At 47.3% G+C, this 16,625-nt stretch overlaps 1 protein-coding gene across 4 annotated transcripts in view; it reads left to right on the forward strand.

The window, feature by feature from the left end:
• DPP6 (dipeptidyl peptidase like 6) overlaps positions 1 to 16,625 on the forward strand; it is a 988,762-nt gene that overhangs the window by 884,590 nt on the left and 87,547 nt on the right. For all 4 annotated transcript variants that reach the window (XM_044765679.2, XM_044765682.2, XM_014829001.3 and 1 more), the window contains exons 11-12: positions 14,222 to 14,345; positions 16,103 to 16,141. In XM_044765679.2, coding sequence (XP_044621614.2) covers positions 14,222 to 14,345; positions 16,103 to 16,141 — 163 coding nt within the window. The remainder of the gene's footprint in view (positions 1 to 14,221; positions 14,346 to 16,102; positions 16,142 to 16,625) is intronic.

Raw genomic sequence — 16,625 nt, forward strand, 5'->3', positions numbered from 1 at the left:
AGCGAACCCAAGTCGAGGGCGATTGGCGAGGCCGAGGAGAGCTGCCCGCACCTGTCCAGGAGGGCCGGGCGCAGCACTGGAGCCTGGGGGGGAGAACCAGATGGAAACCGTCATGCGTTGCCTGGCCTGCGGTTTTACGATTTCACACGCGAGCCTGGTTGCACCCACAACACAGACACGGTTGTTTTTTGCAGGTTTTCCTCCGGCCTTTCCAGAGCAATGGGGCTGGGTGTTGAATTAAGATGCAGCAGATGCCTGGCAGGATCGTTTTGGAGACGCGTTGCCCTGTGCTGATCTGTGTGTTTATTCTCCTCCAATGTCCCGTTCGTGTGCCGGCCCCGCCATCTCCTCCTGCCCCGGCAGCCAAAGGCTGCACTGGGGTCACAGTGCATGAGAAAGAACCCGGTGGTGTGTCCCTGATTCAGGGGGCCCAGAGACGGCCCCCATCCCGGACCCAGCCCCTTTCATGGCCTATCAAAGGCCCAAAGGACTCTCGCATTTGTTTTCTCTTATTTTCCTTCAGTTTATTCACTTTGATCTCCAGTACTGAGGATTGAGATCTGCCCTCTTCACGGCACACCCTCTTGCCCAGTGCAAGGCCTCTCCTATTTCTTCATTTGTTCTTTAGTCCCTAGTCCGGTGACCCCCAACCTCATAGGCACTGATTTAAAATTAATTTAGGTACCCTTTTTTCCCATTAATGTTAGTAAAACATGTATTATTGTGTGTGTGTGCATGCTTCCTTTACATGAATGGCGCTATGATATGCATGTACTTGTAATTTTGTGTGTGTGTGTAGATGCTGGTTCCTCTTTTTTTCACTCCACACTGTGAAAGACCTAGCATACTGATGTGTGTGTGTGTGCAGCTTCCTGCTCCTAAATGCACACAGTGACTCTCTAGATTTCTGCACATTCCCGGGAAGCTTGTGTTCTCGCCTCCTCTGCCTCCACAGTCCTCCTCCGCGTGCACTGCCTGTGATACACCTCATTCTGACCCAGATGTGAAACGCAGCCTTCTTCTGTCCGAGCTGTACAAAATGCGGACTTGCTGGGAGGTTGGTCTATTGAATCCTTTACTAAGGATGAGAGGGAAGTCAGGGGTCATCAGAGCAATGGAAACATCACAGAAAAACAGGGTTCTCATTCCTAAAGACCTGAATCCCACTGCTACCGAGACTATACTACCATCACCACCACCACCACCACCTCCACCACCACCTGACTTGTCCATGGTTGTATTTTTAAGTGGGGATAGAACCAAGACTATCACAAGACCCCTGACACCACACACGCACTGCTCATGTCATTGTGCAAAAGCTTTCACACCTACCATGTTTCACTTTGCGCTTTTTGTGTTTCGTTTTGTGGCATGAAGCTAAGTTGGGGGATTCAGTTACAATAAATCTCTCCTTCCTGGTTCCCTTCATCAGGGGTGTGGCTTCATGGCTGTGGCATTGGGAGATTTTAAAAGCTGCTCAGGTGATTACAAAGTCCAGCCACACCAGAGAAGCTGTCTCGGTGGCAATAGTTTACACCTGGGATGGGAGAATGCTCTCACTTTCAAATTACAAATACTGCCCCCACCTCCAGCCCTGAATCTACCATCCTACTAACGTTTGTGATCTGCTCTTTGTCTTTGTGTTAATGACTCTGGAAAGATATACTGTTTTATCTGAATTTGACTTCCAGATTTCTCTGGAAGTGTTCTGAGTGTAAATTACAATTGCAAGCATGCTCTCAATTGCCCTCAGTGCTGGACCTATCTCTGTTTCTACCTCCTGTGTTAAAGTGATGACCTGGGTACCTAAATATTCAGTGAATTAATCTTAGGGAGCATCATTCAAGGGGATCAGCTCCACCAGACAGCTTTTGTGTTTACAACATCAGATCAGGGTGTAGTCTCTGTTATCCATTCGGGCAAGAAGCCATTTGTGGTGACCACAGAAATGTAGATACTCCAGGCTGGAGAAATGACAGATTGTTATTCTACTGATGCACTGAGAAGGGAATTCACAACCTTCCTGCTGATTGAGAGTTTCTCTGCTCTCATCAGTAAAAATGTCCAGTGCTTTAGAAGCCTGGAAATCAGAGTCACAGGTAAGAAGTTTCTGGTGAAGAAAGCATGTTCTACATTGTTGTGACCTGTGTTTGAAAGGGCAGCCAGGTGGTTCTGAAGACACTGTAAATAGATATGCAAGGGCCGATGAGCTGTTTGGCGGGCTTATGCATAGCAGGAGACATCAGGAAAATAAAATGTGATTCTGCCTTCTCCGTCCCTGTAAATAAGACACCACTGTTGGCCAGCAAGCTCTTTGAGACAGCAAAACAGCGTCAGTGTTTGATGCTGTCAACAACACCCTGGACAAGGTTTTTAAGGCCATGTCACAAGGCTGAGTGAGCCGGATGATGGTAAACAGGGCATAAGTGACAGGTACAGTTTTCCCCCGTGGGCCACAGCTAACAAATCTAGTACATGGACTTGATGTCATCTGCAGGAGAATGAGATTTGCAAAATTTACCAAGCATCATGTTTTTAAATGTGTCAGGCATGCATTGAGGTGTGAACCAATGGGATTCACACCTACCACCCACGAGCACGTCAGTCCCTTGCTCCTTTCTTCTTAAGGGCTTCTTATTTCTCGGACTCTGTTGCTGGCGAGGCTCTGAGAGCTTGTCTTACTTCCCTTCTACTTCCTCCACAATTAACAGAGGAGGAAGGAGGGAGAGGTTCGCAGAAGGCAGGCGACTTGTACAAAGTCACCCTAATTCATTACAGGGCCAGGCTTGGAGTCCGGGCTTCCATATCTGGTGTCCCTTGTCCTGTTTGTTTCTGCTCTGTCCACTCAAGCTCCCCCTGGCCTCCGGGTCTCTGTAAGCGGACCCTTTCCCACTGCTCAGCTATGTGCACTGAATTCTCATCGTCGGTGCCAACAGCTGAGGGCCTAGTCTCTGCCAGACACTCAGCCAGGTGCCACAGTTGGGGAACCTGAGGAACTACAGGACACAGTCCCTCCCTAAAAGACACCACCTGTACGATGAAATGACTGCTTCCTACACACTTTGGCCAGGGGTGCTTCCCAGGGACTGAATTGTTCCTATCTCTACCACTGTGCTTTTGGATAAATCTCTCCTCGCCTCCTCCCAGGCGCTGATTACTAGTCAGAGAATAGCTGTGTTACTGTCTTTTGAGCCGAATTACAAATCTTCTCCCGCTGACCACTCCCTTCTCTTGGTTCTCTGTCTTTGCCTGAAATCTGCCAGAGCACCGCCTGACCCCGTCCTTTCCTTCTCGTGGACTTTTGTGTCTGTGAAGAGTGCTCGCGGGTGTGCTTACACCTGGAAGGCAGTGGCACCCCGAGTTGTCATCTGAGGGGCAGAGGCCCACGTGCTGGTGTTGACTACTAGAGTTGATCCTCGGGACTCACGGCTTTACCGGGGACGACCAACACACTGAAGGGTGACTGTGTCCCCCAAAATTCTGGACTTAGATAGGGAGACGCTTTAATTTGCACAAAAGACCATTGGAATAGGGACAACATTCCTATCTCAGAAATCTCTGAGCATCTCCAAGTCAAAGGGCAAAGGGTTTTCTTTTATAGGGTGAAGAAGGAGGCAAGCAGAGGTGAGCAGAATTTTGGGGGGGAAGCTGGACAAGCAGGGGAAGCGACCAATGGGATCAGACAGGAAATGTCTCACTGTGGTCAGCTGGCCCCCAGGAGAAGCTGTAAGGGGGCACATTGCACTTTTTTGGGGTGCTTGCTCAGGCCTGTGGGTGAACAGAGCTCAGGGGCTTGTGGCAACGAGAGGAGCCTGATGAAAGTTTGGCCAAGACAGAGCCATGGGCAACTGTGAGCACTTGGTCAGCTCCACGGACATGGCTTAACTCGAGGTTGGGCCTTGTAAGGTGTGTTTGAAATGGGAGGACAGCGGAGGTTTAGAATAAGGTGATTGCCCATAAGCTGGTGGGAGCTGAGGAGTATGTGTTAGGACCAAAGCCAGAAGTGTAGGTTGCTGAAAGGAGAGAGACATGGGGATAATGCACCAACCCCTGGTCCTCAAAGAGATACCACTTGTACAGAGAAAAACCTGAGCAGCTCTGACACTGAACAGGTGGCTACAGGCCTTTTGGAGATTAGTGTGGCCAAGATGAGCGTGACATTTCTTTGTCATAAGACCTGGTCCATCTTAGACACAGCTAGTTGAACAAATGCTGTCATGGAGATAGTGCCAGGCAGGGGGTCAGCAAGGCACTGGCTGAGGGTTGGGGTGGTCATTGACCTGCCTGAGCCTAGAAGTCATTCTTCGGGTTCCTCATCTGTAAAAGGAGGAAGCTGGGTCCTTTGGTATCTCAGGACCTTTCCAGCCCTAAGTCTGTAACAGCGCAGTACGTTACCCTGGCATATTAAAGGCTCAGTGATTGCCTTTACCTCAAGGCTGACATTTCCAGGAGTGGAACAACCTTGAGAAATGGCAGCTGTGGTCAGGAGGATTTGTGGCCCCTCTCTGTATCTGTCAGTGTGCCAGCAGGAAACAAAGGAATTAATTGCAAGAGTGTTCAACCAAGGCCAAGTTTATAGAGGAGACACTTGGGGGAGGACACCCATGAGGAATGTGCAGTGCCCAAGAGCCAGTTACAGCTGGGTCTCCCAGCTCATCTCAGGTCATCCCAGGCCTGAAAGGGCATGGGGACGAGCAGTAACTGGATCCTAGGACAGCGGGCTATATGGAGCAAGCCACGAACAGAACCTGGAAACTTGGGTTGATGGAAGGACTGTATGGAAGGAGTCATGGAAATAAATACCCACTTTCCCTCTCTTCCACCCTTTTATCTCCTTTTGGTGCTTCCTTGGGGCAGCTAAAGCCCCCTGATGCCATCTGTACAGGTGAGCTTCCCCCTCCCCAAGCGCAGAGCAGGGTGGAAAAGATGGAGGGGATCTGCGGAGGCACATGGAAGACATCTACCACATCCTCAAATGACACCAGGAGTCTCAGGGCTTAATTCATATTGAGTGGACAGGTCAAGTATGTGCGTGGATGATGAATGATGGATGGTTGGATGGATGGATGGATGGATGGATGGAGGATTGATGGATGGGTGGGGGCATAGGTGGATTGATGGGTAGATGGATGAATGGGTAATGAGTGGGTGGATGGATGGATGGTGGATGGATTATGAATGGATGGATGGATGGATAGGTGAATGGAAGATGGATGATTGGATGGATGGAGGATGGAAGATGGATGGATGGATGGATGGATGGATGGTTGGATGGATCAATGGATAAAGGATGGATGGATGAGTGAATGGATGGATGATGGATGGATGATGAATAGATGGATGAATGCTGATTGGATGGATGGATGGATGGATGGATGGTTGATTGGATGGACAGATGGACAGACTGATGGACAAATGGAGGATGAGCACTGAGTGTGTGAAAATGAAAGCCTAGAGAAAGGGTGACATGAGATTTGCCTCCACCTCTCCTATTCAAGAGACCCCTTCATGTTCAAAGCATATAAATTTTTGAATAAGGACTCCACAATCCCTAAGGTGACACTCCCTCTCATTTCCTTCTCCCTCATCCTGACAGTTGGCCCAGCATTATAGCCAGCCTGTAAGATGGAAGGAAAAGTCCTATTCCTACATGAAAGTGAAATTATAGAAATATACATCAAATAGTAATTTGTCTCACAGTCACATCATTTTTATATTTTGCAAAGTGCAATCTGCCTGAGGATATTTTTATACGATTAAGCGACTGCTGTGAGGGCAGGCTCAGATCTGGAGCCATACGCTTTATCATGGGGAGCATTTGATATTTGGTGTCATTTCAGTTTGCTCAAAGATGCCTTCTATTAAATAACATCATTTTTTTTTAATTCTCTCTCAAAGTTTTTTTTTTTTTTTTTGCACCAGCTAAGTCCATGGAATAAATATTGCTGGAAAGTGCCAGAGTTAATTGCAGGCTCTTTATTTTACTAGATAAACAGACCTTTTGTTTTTTTGCCCTTTATTGCCACATAACTGTCAGAACCTTTGCCAGAATTTGGAATACCAAGAAGTGACACGGCACATTAATCCCTGTGAGAGAGACAGTACTCTATTAATATTTCATGGCAAACAAATGGCCTCATGAAAACTTCATATGCTGGTCACTGGGAAGAGCCGCTGTATTTGGGTTTGGAGGCACCTTTGGCCGGAGATTCATGGGAATGGTGTCAGATTTTCATAGCGAAGCTGTGTTGTCAACAAGTGCTCCTCCCACATGTTCCACGGCAGGCAGACCCTGCTTCCTTCTGTTAGAGCCGTCCTCACCCTCGACTGAAATTAGTGGTCTGTCTGTCTCCCGCACACTGTGAGCTCCCCTATGACAAGGGTTTGGCCCTCTCTGTTGCCAGCACCTGGAACCATGTCTACTGCACGCTAAGCCCTAAGTGCTCTGTGAATGAAGAAATGTATTTGTGGGCAGAAAGAGTGCTTTAGAATAAAGAGAAAATTGGTGACATTTCTTCCAGGAATCTTTGCTTCCTGTTAATGTTTTGGTATCATGTTCTTTTTAAAATGCAATTTCTCCGATTCTCAAAATATGATTATCTATTTTTTGTAATTATCAAAATGCTTCAGCATCTCACTTCCTCTTATCATTGGACTAATCCTTGTGTTTTTCAAAACCCAGCTCCATCTCACCTTCTTAAATTATTCTACTTCAAATCCTATTTTCTCCTCTCCTTTAACTGCTACCAAACTCTCTTTATTCTAAAGCACCTATCCACCTACCAAGACAGTGACTCACTCAGAGAACGTTTAGTAAAGGCAGAGATAGAGATAGACATCTATAGTTAAATGGCGCCTGGAATTCTCGTTTGGTCTGCTCACCAGCGTCTTACATGTCTCTGTTAGAGCCGTGCTTCTCAACCTGAGCATCATTGGAATCACCTGGGGGCCTCCTAGATTGCTGGCCCCACCCTGAATTTCAGATTCAGTGGGTCTGGGGTGAGGCCCAGAATGTGTATTTCCAATACTTCCCAAGTGCTGCTGATCTGGGGACCATGCTTCGAGGACCACTGACTTTGATAATTAAAGGCGGGCTGCAGAATCTGTTCCAGTCCTTCCTTCTCCTCTAGGGGCACGGGCTTTGGCTGACTTTGCCACAGAAGCCCAGTATCATCATTTCCGGTCTGCTGCTCTCTCTGGGCAGGCCCAGCCTCCCTGAGCGAGGGTGACAATAGGGAGTACATGCTGCCTAGATGGCTGCAGACCCAGTTTGGCATACGCAAGACCCGTGGAAATGGGCTCCATGTCTCTGTCCACGCTTCGTTCAGCACAGGATGTGTCACCTGCACTGACATGAACAGGCTCCGTGGCAGAAGCCACAGGTCAGCGGGGCTCACACACTCCCTGGGCACGCAAGCCGTATAACCTCATCTATCCCCATTGCACAGAGTCGCATTCTTCCTCTGTTTGGTTTCATTGTTGGCAGCATCAGCACCTCCCAATGACATGACCAACTCTAATTCCCATTTACTTCCTTTGCGTTGAGATTTTCCTCATTGTAATGTCCCTCTAGATTCTCCCTCTGGTCAGTACTTCCCCTTCTCCCCTTCTGAGATATTGTGACTCGAGTCATAAGCATTTCATAGATTTCTCCTGCAGGTACACAGGCTTCGACACTGGATCTTGACTGGTAAGAGGCATGCCCTTTGCCCCTTGCCTCAAGGAGCTCCAGCCCTGCTAACACAGACTTACAAAGGAGAACTGATAACACACAATGATTTGAGATAGGATGGCACGAATCATGTGTGCTGGGAAGGTTACAGGAAGGAAAGATGGATGTGTTCTTGTGGAGGAGTTAGGGTCTGGGAGGTCTCTTCTCCCTCCTGTTTTCACCATTCTCTGTGGGGGCAGAGATGCCAAGAAGCCCACAGGGAAAGCAGGCGGTCTGCTCCTTCAGCCCTGGGACATCTCAGCTGGACTGGGCGGGTGCTGGGGTCCTGGTGCCTCCCCACCTGTGAGCTACCTTCCCCTTATGGAAATGCTGCCCCGTGTGAATGTGCACATCCCAGCCCCCACGGCGCCTCTGCAGAGGGGATTCAGCTGAAACTCTATGAAGGTGCCTTCTTCTGGGACGAGTCCTTTGTGGGTCCAGACTGTGAAAGGACACAAGACAGCTGGGCCTCCAGGCTGGCCCCAACTGTAGGGACACCTGCCTGAGGAGAACCTTACAAAGGCCCCCATTCTACCAAATTCAGAAATCATAGATGCTTCTCCAAGCAAAGCCCCGAAGAGAATTCAGCCCATTGGAGCCCTGAGTGCTCGAGTGTGGTTTTAACAAGAGGGAATCTGGTTTGGTGAAAAATTCCACTCAGATCTTGATTATTTTATTAAATATTAAATTCTTATATAAACTGTTCTGTTCTTGTGTAAACCATTGTGTTTTAAGGCTGTCCCCCAATTGTAGATCTGCTGATCATCACGTCATTAAAACATCTACAGCTTTACTCTATCATTAGTGACTTTCTCTATAAATGCCTTCTCATTAGTCTTCCTTTTTAGAACCATCTTGGCCAGTTTTGTCCATTTCTTCTTGTATGTGAATTTTAGGATTATTTTATTACATGTCCCCCTTCTCAGAAAAGAAACTCGCTGCATTTCTATTAGAATTAAATCCACTTCTTTAACAAATATTAAGTACTTACCGTGTGTGACGCACAGTGCAAGATGCTGAAGATGTAGGAACGAATAAGGCAGATGCATCTCTGCCCTCATGAAGCTTAAACATCGTGAGTTCAGTTCTTCTCAAACTCATTATTATTTTGAAAAGTTTACCGTGTTTGGTCTCCTGTTCCAGAAACATGGTGCGTCTACGTTCTTCTTTCTTAGATGGTATCTTTCTGTTTTGTCACTTGTGATCTGTTGACACTTGTACTTTTGATATTTGCATTCAAATTGATGATCACATTGATGGTAGTTTGGGACTAGCTGTGGGTGAATTGATCTGGAGATCATCTTCTCACGTGTTGAGCCTTCTTTTCATTTTGAGCCTTTGATTTTGAATTGCCTTCAGTATGGGGGATATTCAAGTAGAGGCAGCTTTAAACAAGAAGATACTGGTTGTTCTAAACACGTTGCAATATTAAATGCCGTTAGAACAGCAGACAAATTTGATATCAACCTAAAGTTTGATTCTCTGTCAAAACTTATTTCCTTATTCCTGGATTGATGTGGCATTTCTTTTTCCTTAGAAACTTAAGATTCTGCCAGAACATATTTAGGTGTTTTATTAACTTCCCTAGAATATGGAATGTCCTTTTAATCTGCATTTTTGGGTCTTTTTTCCCCATGTCGACGGCTCTTTCTCTGTGTCTGAGGTGTTTGCTTCTCTTCCCATCACTCTGGTTTCTCCTTAAGAAGCACTTTCATTCCCAGGTGTGCAGACAATCTACCTTCCTCCACTTCACCTCTGTGACACCTTCCTCTGCCTTCTGGGAGAGACTCCCAAAATCTCCTCAATTTCTCTGAATCAAATTTCTCTAATTTTCCATTTTCATTTCTTTACGGTCCCCTTATCTCACCTCTTTCACCTCATCCTGTATTTTTAGGGTTCTTTTCTTCTCCTATGTTCCCAGCATAATTTCCCTTCCCTATGTCTGCACTGTTTGCATGACCTTCCTAGTTCTCTGCCTCGGAAAGGACAGACCCACCCACACCTGGTATTTGGCAACAGACAGGACATGAGAGTTACCTTTTACTCCACTCTCTCAACTTTTGGGTGTTGGTTGAACCTTTCTCAGATGAAATCAGGGGAACACATCGTATAACCCATGTCCATCTGGTGTGCCTCTGCTGGGCGGAGTTGAGTTTTTTTTCTGCCATCTTTAGAACTTTTTTTTTGACCTGCTAAGTCAATTGGTGTACCTGATGATCTTTGGTAACCCATCTTCTGTGGACCATGTAGTAAAGGTTTGGCTTCCTAACTCTCCAGCTAGTGCAAGCCTAGCATTTCTGAGGAAGGATAGGACAATGGGGGCGTGACAAACATTTTCCTCCCGCTCTCTTGTGGCTTGTTTCATATGGCTGAGAAAACTCGAGCAGCCCATTGTTTGGTTTCGCCTGCTTCCATCTATGTGACAGTTGGAGATTTTCAGCATTTGTTTTTAGTGGTGTTGTGACTTTTCATCTTTTTTGTGTGTTTATAGGCATGTTATCACAAAGTTGGTAAAGGCTACCTCAGATTTGCTCCCTAGACACCACTGTGTGCTGGAAATCTCTTTATGTTTGTGGAGTCCACGCTTGATGTGGCCATATGTCTGTGCCATATGTGACAACCCGACAATCACCCCCGTAAATAGTCAGCAATAACTTGACACAGGCACCGCTTCAGTCCTTGACTCCAACCATACAATCAGAGTCTACTCCATTTCTCCTGCATGTAACCATTAAGCTAACAGCTTTGGAATTAGGAAAAATGGAAAATACATTCGGAACTAGGGAAACTTTTCTTATTCTTCTTAGAGATTTCTGCTTAGGGAAAGGTTCATTAAGTGGGCAAATGTTTTATTTTCCTTTCCATTAGCATGTGGTGTGACTATAAAACCTTATGTAGCAAAAGAATGTCATTCCATCCAAAGCGTCACCTCTCTCTGAGGCTTCATATCTCATCACCAAATGCTGCTGGGACTCCTTTAAAACCACCCCATTCTTGGCAATGCTTTATCTTCGCAAGTTGACTTGATTTTTTTAAATAACCAAAACATATTTGGCACCAAGCCTAGTCGTTGATGCAATTCATGGAGTTGGGAGATATTATTGGAGGCAAGATGTTGCTGTGTGGGTAAGGAGACCAATGTAAGGTTCGAAAGATGACTCAGGTGAAAGGTTCGAGAGTGTTCTGATGAATCAGAGCGTGACTGGAAGATGCGTGTAAACCCCAATGGTGAAGGAGCGCCACTTGCTTATGTGGAGGTGTATTGTGTAATCTTAATAGAGTCCTGAACAATTTTTATTATTTCAAGAGTTTTAAAAAACATTTCTCGCTATATTTCATCACCATAAAATCTCTAATGGTGGTATCAGTTCTTTTTGAAATTCTTATCAGACGTGAAGGAACTGAGTATTCAAGTTCCATATAAAATGAGCTGTAGAACCAGAGCTCTCATAGACCTCTGAGGGAAGCTGCATCCTGCGCCTTCATCCAGGGTGGTGTTCCACACCCCAGCAAGGGTCCACAGAGCTGGGCAAAGCGGGTCCACATTCAGCTGCCCTAATGTGTAGTACAATTATTTTTTTCCTTGTACAACATACCTCATATTACGAATTAGGACCTTAAAAAAAGGAGAGAGCACGATTGTAGCTCTCACTATGACTGGGCACGTGGCTGCACTTCAGAAACTAACACACCTCTCTAGAGTGTGTTCTTGACTCCCTCTAGCCCCATGGACCAGGCTTGCCATCGCACTTCCATGTTTTGTGGCCAAGGACTTTAAACATGAACAATAAAATGGTTCTCTTGGCCACGCTCTCGCCGTTGATGCCGCAGACCCCAGCCCCATGCTATCCAACAGTACATGGCTCAGTGATGTTTCTTCTAGGATTGATTCCAAAGATCTCACTAAGGAGTTTATTACCAAAAAGGGAAAGTTGGCGTTCATCTATGTATTTCCAGTTATAATGTTTCTCATACCAAATTGGAAAACGGGAAAGATCAGAACAGCGTGTAGTCTTGACAAACAGTCTCCCCCTCTTTGACCCAACTTTAGCCAGGCTCCTCTAACCCCTCTTCCCAATGAGGCCTCGCTGTTTGGGCTTCTGTGTGCATCTTTGCGTCATGCAATTGTAGCAAGAATCCCATCAAGTCCGTTTAGCCAGGATCCCCCACCTCGACATCTGATCCCCTTTATCCACCCCACGACCCCCAGGTGACTTCTGATCACTGGCCTGCCTTCAGCAGGAATCCTGTCGGGGCAGTTTACCCAGAACCCGCCTCACCTCTGACATCTCCTCTCAGTAATTTTCCGTCCACTGACCCCACCTGCTCCTTGAGTGTAAATTCCCACTTTTGTATTCAGAGTTGAACCTGATCTCTCTCCCACTGCAAAACCCCATTGCAGTGGTCCCCACACCTACAGCGATGGTCCCGGATAAAGCCTGCCTTACCATTTTCACAAGGATCAGAGTAATTTTTTCTTTCATAACCAGTCTGTACGAAGATTGTGCAAAAGAACAAGATGAGAACTAGAAAGAGGCATAAGATGAATGGATCTTTCCAGCAAATGGAAACAAGAATGGTATGGAAGCCATGGAAAAAATAGTCATTCCAGGAGATCAGAGTTTTTGTTCTTGATTTCATCCAGATGAAATACATTTGCTGATAGAGTAAGTGCAGCTTCTCAGTGTGCCTTCACACACCACACCCTTGACATAAACATCTGCATCAGACAGGTCCCCTCGTCCAAAAAGACGGGAGTTAGCTCGTGTCCGTCCCCATAGCCCTTCCAGCTACTAATCTCTCTTCAATGTCTGTCCAAGAGGGACCCAAAGACCAGTTATGACAAAATTCAGAAATAAAATGCATTCCATGTGAAACAAGGTCTGCGTGCAGACCTCAAGTGATTTTTTAAGGACCAAAGCTAAATAAATATTTCTATGCCTACAAATATTCAGGGAGCTGACCAAATCCCATGTTATAAATGCAGCTGCAAGCCTCAGGCAGTGAAGCGGACAGCAAAGCGGGATCCGCAGAGGACGCGGCGAAGAAGCCGTGTTACCTTTCTGGGTAGGAGCAATGAGAGGATGGGTGGGAGAGCAGATCCTGTCAACACACAGACCCAGGTCCCCGGGGCTACGCGGGCTTGCTGAGCAAATGGTATGAGCAGAAACAGCAGTGTTCCAGAAATCACAGAAACTGAGAGGGTTGAAAATCATAAAAGTTGGATTCTGCGTGAGTGACTCACCACCCCTCTCCTCAGTAGATCCACCAAGCCTTCGACGAGCAGCTCCCCAGCCTGCCCTCCTGGCCGAGCCAGAGGCCTTCACCGCGCGCTCTTGACTTAGGTTAAGTTATTAAAAACTTCGATTAGCAGGTAAATTTGAGAGATAGGGGACATAACAGTTTAATCTCCTGGTTAACTGGGGCTTATCTGAAAGCACATGGTTATTTAAGTTTCTGTTGAAAATAGTTGTTGCATGTTCTCAGACCCCTCCCCAGCTTGCTAGGAGCTGTCCAGTGAATGTGCTGCCGTCTTCAGTGATAAGGGATCTTGTAAGACCGCCCAGAAGTCATTCTGAACAATAGATCTCATTATAGATAGAGATGGGGTAGGCAATGGAACACGTGTTCACTGGCCTCTGGAACATTCTTGGAATTCACCTGAGGATATTCTTTTTGTGCACTTATTTTCTTGACATTTCCTTCTTCCTCTTAAATGTACTTTTTTCCCCCTTAAAAAGCCCATTTCTGGAGACCCCTGGGTAGTTGTATTAGTTACCAGGAGCCCAGTCCTCCTCATGCTCAGTGTCATGCACAGACACTGTGGTACTTTCAGGTTTGGGTAAAAGTGGGCAAGTGACATCAAGGATGTCAGACAAAGCCCGCCAGATGCCCAGAGTTGTGAACCAGTTTCCCTAATTAGCCAGAGAACACCACTGGGTGTCTTGTCCTTACAGGAGAGGGAAAAAGAAAACAGAGCCTTCCTTGGCAGGGCCCAGGAGCTTTTATGGCATTTTACACCCCCTGGGTGCTGCACTCTCCAGGCCCTTCCTGGTTCTTGCTCTCTCTGCCTCCTATGTGACGTCCTCTCTGCTTCCAGTAACGCGAGGTGCATTCCTGGGCTGTGACATAAGAATCGTCAGTAGGACCACATCAGCCACAGCACGGCTTGTAAAACCTGCAGAGCAGAACCCGAATGCCATCACCCTCAGTGGATGGAATAGCTGGAGGTGTGGCCATGTTCTTTTACATACAACTCTTGAGGGAACCGCTCAGAAAGAACACAGTTCTGTACGGCTTATTCCAACACGTGTTAGTGACCCAGCTCGCATCAGAGTTCATTATCTTTGTTCATTCCCGAGAAACCCCATTTCAGAGCCTCGTGGGATGTCTCCGTCATCCCCGACATGCCCCGGTCCTTGGCCGCAGTGTCCAGGGCTGGGATGTGCCCATCTCCTGCTCCCTCGGCTCCTGCTGCACGGCTGATTCTGTGTGCTTGTGTGTTTGCAGGGAGTACTACGTCACCATGGTGAAATGGGCCACCAGCACCAAGGTCGCCGTGAACTGGTTGAGCCGGGCACAGAACGTGTCCATCCTCACCCTCTGCGACGCCACCACTGGGGTCTGCACAAAGGTACGTGGGCGGGAGCAAGAACTGAAGGCAGGAAGGTCGTCTTTGAGCCGTTTGGGTTTGATCACTACAGACAAACCACTGCTCAGCCAGCTGCTTGCTGGTCAGGGTAGCAACCTGCCTCTGGGTCTCTGTTTTGGTGCCACCTTGTGGATGAATTAACAACTGCTACAAAACTCAGGGCTAATCCTTTCAGTGCCTCCCGCCATAGGCCCTCCACAATTTGTAGATGTTTTTTCCCTTTATCCATGCCCACTGCTATTTCATCAAGGAGCTTTCTCTTAATTTTCCATTTGACACCCAGAGACGAGAAGGGACTGCCCTAGGCCCCAGGATGTGGGTGGAGCCAGCCCTGCAAGCTGGATTGCTCCATTTTTTCCTCCACCTGACCCAAGCCAGTCGGCCATCTGGGCGTGTCGGCCATGTTCCTAGGGGCCCTGGGTGGCTTAATGTGTAGTTAGAGGAGGCGAAGGTAGGGAAGACAAAATGAAAAGTGAAATGCACAGAGGGAGCAAAGAAAGAATGAAAACCTGGAGAAAGGCCTGGCAACCGTGCGAAGCGAGGGGGAGACCCACTCATTGCATCCAGGCCCCGCAGCGGCCCACTGTCCACCCTGTGGGCTCCATCTTCCACACTTCTAGGTCTAGCCACAAGAGGCACATCTCCTAGTGTTGGGTACCAAAGTCAACTAAAGCCAATTAAGAAATCCAGGCAGGTCTTTCAGACACTCTTTTTTGACTCTAAAATTTTATTTCCCAACTGAGGAGGGAAGGGGCTCGCAAAGCAGCTCTGTTGTGACTTGGCAGGCCCTGGAACAGTGGCCCTCATGGTGCTGCCTAAATATAGCTTTGAGGTGAGTTGCAGGGAGCTGTCATTGAGACTGAGGTCCTCAGGCGGGTCAGTGATCTGCCTTCTCTTTTAGTGTGATTTAGAGCAGATTCCAGATTATTCTGATGGGCTTGCTTGAGAGGAGGGAAGGAAAAAGTGGACACACAGCTAGAAAGCTGAGAATTGCCCATAATCTACGTCTTCTCTCACTTGTGCCCCTGATCTTGTGAGTGCCACCAGCAGAAACTCCATTGCCAATAGTCTGTGGATAACAGAACCCCCGCCCGCGGGTGGCAGGAGGGCAGATCAGCACCAGGGACAGCTCCGTGGCTCCTTGGGATGAAGGGTGCTGAATGGCTACATGCTGGTGTTTGGGTTTTGATTTGTTTTGTCTTCCATTATGCATCTTTCTCCACGGTTCTGTGACGGCTACTTTTCATATATGTTTTAACCCCTCTTAATGTTGTGTTCTACCAGGATTGTTGCTCAAAGTTGTGAACTGGACATTTGTCCACACACACCCCTGCACACACACGACACATAAATTCCTAAGACAATGTAGCAGCTGAGGTTTGCCTTTTAATGAGCACATGCCTGGTCAGAGGTGACCATCTAATGGACATGTGCGTCGTCAGAACTGACCATCGAGTGATAAAAGTTTACTGTCTTCCAAAGGGTTCCTACTTGCCATGGATTTGTCCTCATTGCTGCGGAGAGTGACATTTTTCTTGTTTGGGGACATTTGTGTTCAGCTCTAAGCCATAATAAGAGACAAAGAGGAGAGCCGGGGATGGCCTTCTCGCTGAGTGGGCCACCGCGCTGTCTGTGCTTTTGCAGCTACCGTGTAGGGGAATCAAATTGTTTCTGCACTGTTAGTCACAGACACAATACACGCAAAACATCCTTTCTCTAATGCTCTTATTTCATTTCAGAAACATGAGGATGAAAGTGAAGCCTGGCTCCACAGACAGGTAACTACCCCACATGCAAGTTCCCACATTCTCCGCCTGCACCAGCCACCAGACCCACCACTGCATGGCTGTCAGAGCTTTTACAACAGCCGAACAGCTTCTCATGTTGAATCCTACGGGAATCCCCACATAGGCATGTCGATGTGGGTGGGTCTGGTGAGTGGGTGGGCTTCTCCGCTGTCTGGCACTGCTGCCTTCTGTGGTCCCTGAGCACTGCTGGAGACTCGTGGAGCCCCAGGGGAGGTGGCTTGAGAATCACCACTCTGGAGCATGGGCAGTGTTTGGTGAGACTTCAGTTCTCAGTTAGATGATGTCCTTTCAGCGAATTAAAAATGATGTGTCCATAAAAGTTGCCTAGATATGACCCACTATAGTAAAAAAAGATGAAATGTGCCTGATACTGCTGTTTTTCTCAGCATGGTTTCATGGATGTTGCATTTGAAATAGACTCTGCTGTGGTTCAGTATGAACCTTTCTGGGGACC

This window comes from Equus asinus, chromosome 1 (genome assembly GCF_041296235.1).
Source record: "Equus asinus isolate D_3611 breed Donkey chromosome 1, EquAss-T2T_v2, whole genome shotgun sequence".
NCBI classification, from domain to species: Eukaryota; Metazoa; Chordata; class Mammalia; order Perissodactyla; family Equidae; genus Equus; species Equus asinus.